Source organism: Trematomus bernacchii, unplaced genomic scaffold (assembly GCF_902827165.1).
Source record: "Trematomus bernacchii unplaced genomic scaffold, fTreBer1.1, whole genome shotgun sequence".
NCBI lineage: Eukaryota > Metazoa > Chordata > Actinopteri > Perciformes > Nototheniidae > Trematomus > Trematomus bernacchii.
This window is the reverse complement of record NW_022987318.1, coordinates 400-10,293: the sequence shown is the minus strand read 5'-3', so window position 1 is coordinate 10,293 and position 9,894 is coordinate 400. Positions and strand designations below refer to the sequence as shown.

Here is a 9,894-nt window from a genome sequence, read left to right as displayed (position 1 = left end):
ATATTATATAAATACAGTACTGAAGATCTGCAGAAGCACAAAGTAGAAATATTGCTACGTTAGTCTAAGAAATATCAGAGAGTGAAAATATAGACGCTTATAACCCTTCTTATCTTTCAGAGGTTAAAGGTTAGAGGTTAAAGACGCTGCAGGTCTGAACCCGTTGAACTCATCTGTTGCTTTATTTCTCAACGAATCCTAACTGTTTATTAAAACTCAGCCGAGCCTCTCTCTCATTGGCCGGCCCTAGCCCCGCCCCCGGCAGCAGAACCAGCAGCACAGCCAATAGGAGGGCGGCGGGCAGCAGTTGCCGTAGCGATGGAAGCGCGGCTCGGCCAGTCCTCCGTGAGCCCAGCTGTCCTCGGGGGGGAACTCCTTCCAGGGCTTCCTGTCCCTCAGAGAGCCCAGCGGGGGAGCCGCCTGCGGGGGGGGGGGCGCCTGGGGGGGGGGCGCCTGCTGCTTCACCCCCAGGAAGGAGACCAGGTCCAGGTCCAGACTTGCTGCCCCCCCCCGGGGCCGAGGGGTGTTCTGCCTGCACTGAGGGCACGGGATCCACACCTGGACAGGTAAACACATCACAACAACAATCCTCACCTGGACAGGTAAACACATCACAACAACAATCCTCACCAGAGGCCTGTACTCTGAAGCCAGTCCAACAGACCCAGAGGACTGTACTCTGAAGCCAGTCCAACAGACCCAGAGGACTGTACTCTGAAGCCAGTCCAACAGACCCAGTGGCCTGTACTCTGAAGCCAGTCCAACAGACCCAGAGGCCTGTACTCTGAAGCCAGTCCAACAGACCCAGAGGACTGTACTCTGAAGCCAGTCCAACAGACCCAGTGGCCTGTACTCTGAAGCCAGTCCAACAGACCCAGAGGACTGTACTCTGAAGCCAGTCCAACAGACCCAGAGGACTGTACTCTGAATCCAGTCCAACAGACCCAGAGGACTGTACTCTGAAGCCAGTCCAACAGACCCAGAGGACTGTACTCTGAATCCAGTCCAACAGACCCAGAGGACTGTACTCTGAAGCCAGTCCAACAGACCCAGAGGACTGTACTCTGAAGCCAGTCCAACAGACCCAGAGGACTGTACTCTGAATCCAGTCCAACAGACCCAGAGGCCTGTACTCTGAAGCCAGTCCAACAGACCCAGTGGCCTGTACTCTGAAGCCAGTCCAACAGACCCAGAGGCCTGTACTCTGAAGCCAGTCCAACAGACCCAGAGGCCTGTACTCTGAAGCCAGTCCAACAGACCCAGAGGACTGTACTCTGAAGCCAGTCCAACAGACCTAGAGGCCTGTACTCTGAAGCCAGTCCAACAGACCCAGAGGACTGTACTCTGAATCCAGTCCAACAGACCCAGAGGCCTGTACTCTGAAGCCAGTCCAACAGACCCAGAGGACTGTACTCTGAATCCAGTCCAACAGACCCAGAGGACTGTACTCTGAAGCCAGTCCAACAGACCTAGAGGACTGTACTCTGAAGCCAGTCCAACAGACCCAGAGGACTGTACTCTGAATCCAGTCCAACAGACCCAGAGGCCTGTACTCTGAAGCCAGTCCAACAGACCCAGAGGCCTGTACTCTGAAGCCAGTCCAACAGACCCAGAGGCCTGTACTCTGAAGCCAGTCCAACAGACCCAGAGGCCTGTACTCTGAAGCCAGTCCAACAGACCCAGAGGACTGTACTCTGAAGCCAGTCCAACAGACCCAGAGGCCTGTACTCTGAAGCCAGTCCAACAGACCCAGAGGCCTGTACTCTGAAGCCAGTCCAACAGACCCAGATCTCTCTGAGTTATCTTAACTAACCCTAACAAAGAGCTCTCGCTAAGCGGTCCTACGGCGCTGGTTATCAACTCAGTAACTCAAGCCAGGGTTTCTCTGTCCGGCTGAGTGCGCGTTCACATGAAAGGGGCGGGGCTAGCAACATTTGACCAATCACAAACATGGAGAAGCGTACTGACAGCGCAGCGTCATACTTCCTGAATGAAAAGTGAACTTTAATATTAGTCAAATATGAAGAAGTTAAACTTTAAACATCCATGACTTAAACACTTTATCCAGGATAAAAGCCACATAGCTGCACCTGCAAGGTGAATACAGCTGGTAACAGAGAAAGTGTTTGAATGCGTACATTAACAGGTTTATGATATCACTGCCCCGTCTAAGACACGATCTGACTTTCATTACATTTGACTCCAGTGTTTCGTCAACTTAATGTGTTGCTTAAAATAATACTTCTGCATCCAGTATGTGACACTGTGAGTGTTGCACGGCCAGATACGGCTCAGCTGACTCAGATAAGGAAATATATGATACATTATGATGTGATATGATATGAATGATAATGGGACACATCGACGTCTGCACTCACAGTGCCACGGACTGTACTTAATGTTACTCTGATCCGGTTACTTATGTTGTGGCAGATATTTAAGTAAGCTTTCTTAACGCTAATGTTATAATAGTCAGATTGCTCTGAAGATGGGAGGAGGGGATATTCTATTAATGTTCACGTTCACACAGTCAGTTGATTTTGGCCGGCCGTCTTTCCTGCAACGGCAGTTTAAACTGTATTTCCTTTCTCCTCCTGTCATATGAATTGATCGCTTTAAACTCCGCACACTGAGCTCTGATTGGTCAGCAGGCAGTGCTTTTATCCTGGAACCTATCCTGCTCCGGAGGCTAGCCGTTCAGAATAAGTTATCTAGCCCGCTAAAAAGTGAACCAGCTTCGTAGGACCGGAAATCCAGGAAGTTAGCTCGCTAAACGAAAATCCTGCTTCGTAGTATACCCCCCAGGCCTCAGCTGATGCTGATTGGTTGATTGATGTATTCATGTGATTATTAATTGGTTAATTGGTGCCCACCTGCTCGTTGATGACGGTGTCCAGCCTTCTGAGGCACGCCTGGCAGAAGGCGTGTCCGCAGTGCAGTCGCCGTGGTAACCGCGTTGTGAGGTCATAGCTGCCGAAGCAGACGATGCACACCAGGTCCTGCCTCCTCATCATCGTCTCCATGGCAACAGAGGAGGGTGGGGGGGGGAGGGGCTCACATGTGACCTCCTCTTCCTCCTCTTCTTCTTCTGCGCCTTTTTCTCTGACGTCCGACATGTTGCTCTGACAGACAAAAATAAAACATTTTTAATAAACCATTTTTATTTTTATGTTTAATATAATATGGCTGTCGCTGCTCAGAGCCATCGGATTGGCTATCACCGTGGAGCCATCCTCAGAGGGGCGGAGCTTAGCGCGGGGGATGGTGACCTCACCGTACGGGTTGTCCAATGAGACGTTGATGTTTGACATGGTTAGCTTTGTTTATATTAGCTGTTAGCTCCGTTATGTTAGCTGTTAGCTTTGTTTATATTAGCTGTTAGCTCCGTTATGTTAGTTGTTAGCTTTGTTTATATGAGCTGTTAGCTCCGTTATGTTAGCTGTTAGCTTTGTTTATATTAGCTGTTAGCTCCGTTATGTTAGCTGTTAGCTTTGTTTATATGAGCTGTTAGCTCCGTTATGTTAGCTGTTAGCTTTGTTTATATTAGCTGTTAGCTCCGTTATGTTAGCTGTTAGCTTTGTTTATATTAGCTGTTAGCTCCGTTATGTTAGCTGTTAGCTTTGTTTATATGAGCTGTTAGCTCCGTTATGTTAGCTGTTAGCTTTGTTTATATGAGCTGTTAGCTCCGTTATGTTAGCTGTTAGCTTTGTTTATATTAGCTGTTAGCTCCGTTATGTTAGCTGTTAGCTTTGTTTATATTAGCTGTTAGCTCCGTTATGTTAGCTGTTAGCTTTGTTTATATTAGCTTTTAGCTCCGTTATGTTAGCTGTTAGCTTTGTTTATATTAGCTGTTAGCTCTGTTATGTTAGGGAGGCGTGTTGCGCAGTGGATAGAGCCTTGGTATGGGGATCAGATGGTCACAGGTTCAAACCCCACTGCAGTCAGCATGTCGTTGTGTCCCTGAGACACTTCACCCCAAAGTGTTCCTGTGGGGATTGCCCACAGTGTTGAGTATGTAAGTCGCTTTGGATAAAAGCGTCTAACAAGTAACATGTAATGTTAGCTGTTAGCTTTGTTTATGTTAGCTGTTAGCTCCATTATGTTAGCTGTTAGCTTTGTTTATATTAGCTGTTAGGTCCATTATGTTAGCTGTTAGCTTTGTTTATATTAGCTATTAGCTTTGTTATGTTAGCTATCAACTTTGTTTATATTAGCTGTTAGCTTTGTTATGTTAGCTATATGCTTTGTTTATACTAGCTGTTAGCTTTGCTATGTTAGCTATATGCTTTGTTTATATTAGCTGTTAGCTTTGCTATGTTAGCTATATGCTTTGTTTATATTAGCTGTTAGGTCCATTATGTTAGCTGTTAGCTTTGTTTATATTAGCTATTAGCTTTGTTATGTTAGCTATCAACTTTGTTTATATTAGCTGTTAGCTTTGTTATGTTAGCTATATGCTTTGTTTATACTAGCTGTTAGCTTTGCTATGTTAGCTATATGCTTTGTTTATATTAGCTGTTAGCTTTGCTATGTTAGCTATATGCTTTGTTTATATTAGCTGTTAGCTTTGCTGTTAGCTGTTAGCTTTGCTATGTTAGCTATATGCTTTGTTAGCTGTTAGCTTTGCTATGTTAGCTATATGCTTTGTTAGCTGTTAGCTTTGCTATGTTAGCTATATGCTTTGTTAGCTGTTAGCTTTGCTATGTTAGCTATATGCTTTGTTAGCTGTTAGTTTTGTTGACGTTAACAGGAAACAGCACTTAGTACTTTTACTGCTCAGTATTTAAAGTCATGTGATTACTTTCAATGAGAAATGAAGACTGAAGATGAAACCGTCCAATCGGGTGATAGTAATGCAGACAGGTTCTGTGTGATTGGATAGAAACTCACCTCTATCTTTCCTTCACATTTTCTTCTTCTTCTATTTTTCCAGTTTCATAACTTCTTATTCTTTTCTTTTAGTTTTTAATCCAGTTTCCCTCCTTCCCTCTCCTCTCCCTCCCGAGTTAAAGGTTTAAAAACAAAAACCTGAAACCTGATCAGCCAATAGAAAGAGGAGCTGCTCCCTGTCGGCCTATCGGGTTACAGCTCTGTGCGAGGGCGCCTAGCAACACACACACACACACACACACACACACACACACACACACACACACACACACACACACACACACACACACACACACACACACACAATGATGAGATCTGCCGCTCGTTAATGGTCTTTATTTCAAATTAAAACATCTTCTCACATTTAATCCACATTTCATATTTTCTGCATTTATACTTAGAAACTCCTTCATACTAAAATCATTGTGCAAAAATATAAATACTTTATAAAACTTCATGAAAACCAAAGTTAGAAAAGTGGATCAAAATATAAAATATAAAAAATACTAAAAGTGAGCAAAACTCGTTGATCTGAGACTCATATTTATAATGATATATATTATGGTTTGTTTTAATGGAATCTGTGGGTAAATTAATAATAATAATTCATCTGGTAATTAATGATTACTCATTACTCTAAATGTGTTGCCATGGTAACAACGGAGACACAGGGTGTTTCTCAATGGTGAGTAAAGCTGCTTCAGAGCCACTATTTCAAGCATACTACGTCATAGAGTGCCGCCGAAGTACTGTTCCAATCTCCAGCATACTTGGAAATCTACCGAGCCCGGCGTACTCCGTTTGGAGAAATATCGAGGCTGCACATGAGCAGACTCCGCGGTCTTAAAATCCCCACAATGCTTTGCGCACGGACCAATTTCCCCAAATCTGTGGCGGAAGATGTAAGAGGCGGGGCCTCTCATATGACGCACACCTGCACACTTGCTAGCCTGTTCCACTCTTTGTTTTCCGAATGCCAGGAAGTATTCTTGACTCGCTTCTGAAGCAAGATGCTCGGCAGACTTGTGCTACCAAGCAAGCGTACTCGCGATTGAGAAACACCCACGGTTCAGCAGCAGCCATTTTGTGCATATAAATAGTTTGTGATTTATAAAAATTATTATTATTATTGTTATTAAAGGCTTCAGTGACGCAGCTGGGTTCCTATAGGGACTCTTTAAAAAGGGTTATTATCATTTTTCATAGAAGGTTGGAGACACAAAATGGCCGCCTACGAGTAAACAGCCTCCTAAAGTCAGTTCATCTTTTCTTCTTCACTTCCTTGTCTCCTTCCTCGATTCCTCGGTAAACGGAAAGTAAAATAAGCCAATCACAGTCCTCCTTTCTCACTCCCTCTCGCTGTGACATCACTCCCTCTTGTTATGACATCACTTCCTCTCGTTATGACATCACTTCCTCTCGTTATGACATCACTTCCTCCTCCTACAGCGGTAGCAGCACCGCCCCCCCCCCCTCCTCTGGCTCCGCCTCCTTCACCAGGTACGAGGGGGCGGGGCTCTGGGCGCTGTACGGGTTGTTGTCGCTGCTCAGAGCCATCGGATTGGCTATCACCGTGGAGCCGTCCTCCGAGGGGTGGAGCTTAGCGCGGGGGATGGTGACCTCACCGTATGGGTTGTCCAATGAGACGTTGATGTTTGACATGGTGACGCGTCACAGAAGGGCGTGGCTAGAGATGATTTATTAGCCAATCAGAGGCAGCCAGCCAGAGTCGTCGTCCAATCAGAGGCCGGGGATGTCTGAGGAGAGAGATAATGATAATCAGTGTTAGCGTTATTTAAAGTTCCTCATCCTAGGATAATAAACATAGTATTTTATGTTGATCAGACATTAGTGGCTATGCTACTTTAAGCCCAACACTGTCAACATAATGTTAGCAGAAGCTAGGCTGTTAGTGGTTAGCAGACGCTAGGCTGTTAGCAGACGCTAGGCTGTTAGTGGTTAGCAGACGCTAGGCTGTTAGCAGACGCTAGGCTGTTAGTGGTTAGCAGACACTAGGCTGTAAGCAAACTCTAGGCTGTTAGTGGTTAGCAGACGCTAGGCTGTTAGTGGTTAGCAGAGGCTAGGCTGTTAGCAGACGCTAGGCTGTTAGTGGTTAGCAGACACTAGGCTGTAAGCAAACTCTAGGCTGTTAGTGGTTAGCAGACGCTAGGCTGTAATCAGAAGCTAAGCTGTTAGCTGTTAGCAGACTCTAGGCTGTTAGTGATTAGCAGACGCTAGGCTGTTAGTGGTTAGCAGAGGCTAGGCTGTTAGCAGACGCTAGGCTGTTAGTGGTTAGCAGACACTAGGCTGTAAGCAAACTCTAGGCTGTTAGTGGTTAGCAGACGCTAGGCTGTAATCAGAAGCTAAGCTGTTAGCTGTTAGCAGACTCTAGCCTGTTAGCTGTTAGCAGACTCTAGGCTGTTAGCAGAGGATTAGCAGTAAATGCTGAGTCACGGTGCTAACTGTTAGCCGTGTCACTGAGGAGGACAGTGGGAGAAGTTTCTCTCATATTAAATCTGTCTGTGAGTTTAACATCAACAACAACAGCTGCTGTTGATCGTTGTTGACGCTCATCTCAGAGCAGGAAACAGAACCGGATCTGAAGAGGTTCGCAGGTTAAACCAGAACAGAACTAGCTAATATGCTAACATAGCTAATATGCTAATATGCTATGTTTTATGTTGGTGAGCTAGACAGAAAACAGCTAGTGTTAGCATCAGATTTGGTATTAGCCATATACTGTATATCAATTGTCTATTGTTTTTACTTCACTTGTTTTATGGTGAGTGGACTGAGCTGTGTGACTCTTTAGTCTGGAGGTTTAAAGTGCTTTATACATAAAGCTGTATTGTATAAAGGTATTAGCATGTGTGGTTAGCGTTAGCTCCTGGAGGGTCTTAGTTTACTTTAAAGCATCACAATACTCTTTCTGCTTCTCAGTGGACTCTTGTTCATTTACTAATAATCTAAGTTTAATAAAGCAAACAGAAACAAGTCGGTCAATAATCTCATCTCATTACATTATTACATTAATACATTAATACATTAATACATTATTACATTAATACATTATTACATCATAACATGTCATGTTTATTTATGTTAAAAAGGCAAACCGTTTTAAACAGAAACTCACTTTGTCTTGTTTCACTTTAACTCACGTTTAAACTGTACATAATGTTATATTTATATTTGATGTTTAAATCCTGCTTTTATTTGAAAGCTGTCCTCCTCCTGCTCCTCCTGCTCCTCTGTGGGAAACTTTTATAAAGTTAAAATGTTCTGCTAACATGCTAACAGCCTGTGAGACAGGAGTGTTTCAGCTGTGAGCAGACAGACTCACACACACACACACACACACACACACACACACACACACACACACACACACACACACACACACACACACACACACACACACACACACTGAACAACAACACTTAAAACACTCACCTGTTCTCAGGTAACTTCTCCTCCTGTCTGTATCCTTGTTTTTACAGCCTCAGTTTAAAGTGTTCAGAATCAGAGTCTCTCCCTCTCTCTCCTCTCCCTTTCTCTCTCTCCTCTCCCTTTCTCTCTCTCCTCTCCCTCTCTCTCTCTCTCTCTCCACCACCTCGCCCAAACCTGTTTTACCTGCTGACACTCCTTACCTATCACTCCCTACCTGTCTCCCTCTCTCACCTGTCTCCCTCTCTCACCTGTCTCTCTCACTACCTGTCTCTCTCCCTACCTGTCTAACTCTCCCTACCTGTCTCTCTCCCTACCTGTCTAACTCTCCCTACCTGTCTCTCTCCCTACCTGTCTAACTCTCCCTACCTGTCTAACTCTCCCTACCTGTCTCTCTCCCTACCTGTCTAACTCTCCCTACCTGTCTCTCTCCCTACCTGTCTAACTCTCCCTACCTGTCTAACTCTCCCTACCTGTCTCTCTCCCTACCTGTCTAACTCTCCCTACCTGTCTCTCTCCCTACCTGTCTAACTCACCCTACCTGTCTAACTCTCCCTACCTGTCTCTCTGTAACCGGTGTGGTGTACCTGTCTCTCCCACCTGTTCTTTCCCTTTGGAGTTGAATAAATAAAATACTATTACTAAAATATGACATTAATGCAAAGCTACCTTTAACATTGATATATATGTGTGTGTGTGTGTGTGTGTGTGTGTGTGTGTGTGTGTGTGTGTGTGTGTGTGTGTGTGTGTGTGTGTGTGTGTGTGTGTGTGTGTGTGTGTGTGTGTGTGTGTGTGTGTGTGTGTGTGTGTGTGTGTGTGTGTGTGTGTGTGTGTTGTATTGTTCTTATAACAGGTGTTCCTGTAACTCTTTGTTTACACTGTGTTTGAGGATCTCTCAGCGGAGCCTGAAACAGGTTGGACAGAAACTCTAAGCCCCGCCCACACAGTGCTCCTATTGGCTGTATCATATGACACTGCTCACACACTGCTTAGGGTTAAATGTAATAGTGACATCACTGCAGGGAGGAGGAGGAGCTAATACTGTATTTAACAATACTGTATTAGTACATATTAATACAGTACATACTAATATTATATATACAGGCCAGGGTTAGTATGTATATATAATATTAGTATTTACAGTATTATTATGTACTAATACTGTACATACTAATACTGTACATGTACATACTAATACTGTATGTACAGTATTAGTATGTATGTACATATATTCTGACCTTTTACATTATTATTTTCAGGCATACTTTATAAATATTAATGTTTATTATATTTTATACTTTATAAATATTAATGTTTATTAATAAGCCCCCCCCCCCCCTCCTCTCCCCCAGCTCAGTTTCCGGCGGAAGCCCCTCCCTGTTAGCCGTTAGCCGTTAGCTGTTAGCTGTGGAGCCGGACGACCGGAGGAGGATCCGGGAAAACAGAGCAGAAAACCCGGGGAAACAGGAGGGAATGAGCCGGGTGGAGGACCGCAGAGCCCCGCGGTGACCGGACGGAGAGGCTGCCGCAGATAGGAGCTGTTCCCCGGGGAGAAGA

General features: G+C 44.8%; 1 protein-coding gene across 2 annotated transcripts; it reads right to left on the bottom strand.

Annotated features, from left to right (window-relative positions):
* Positions 1-52: 52 nt before the first annotated feature.
* si:ch211-202f5.2 (uncharacterized protein LOC795181 homolog) lies at positions 53-4,925 on the bottom strand. Of its 2 annotated transcripts, none has more exons than XM_034126602.1 (3): positions 4,891-4,925; positions 2,874-3,122; positions 53-558 (listed from the first exon to the last, which is right to left on the bottom strand). In XM_034126602.1, exons 2-3 carry the CDS (start codon positions 3,114-3,116, stop codon positions 247-249), a joined length of 555 nt encoding a protein of 184 aa, XP_033982493.1. In that variant the 5' UTR covers positions 3,117-3,122; positions 4,891-4,925; the 3' UTR covers positions 53-246. The 2 variants fall into 2 exon arrangements, with proteins under 2 accessions (XP_033982493.1, XP_033982501.1); XM_034126610.1 differs by lacking the exon at positions 4,891-4,925 and adding an exon at positions 3,275-3,361.
* Between the last annotated feature and the right edge of the window lie 4,969 nt (positions 4,926-9,894).

Excerpts from the sequence above, each read along its gene's own strand:
- si:ch211-202f5.2 (XM_034126602.1), bottom strand. The coding sequence starts at position 3,116 with ATGTCGGACGTCAGAGAAAAAGGCGCAGAAGAAGAAGAGGAGGAAGAG. Across the intron at positions 559-2,873 it reads ACACCGTCATCAACGAGCAG|GTGTGGATCCCGTGCCCTCA; the intron begins GTGGGCACCAAT and ends TTACCTGTCCAG.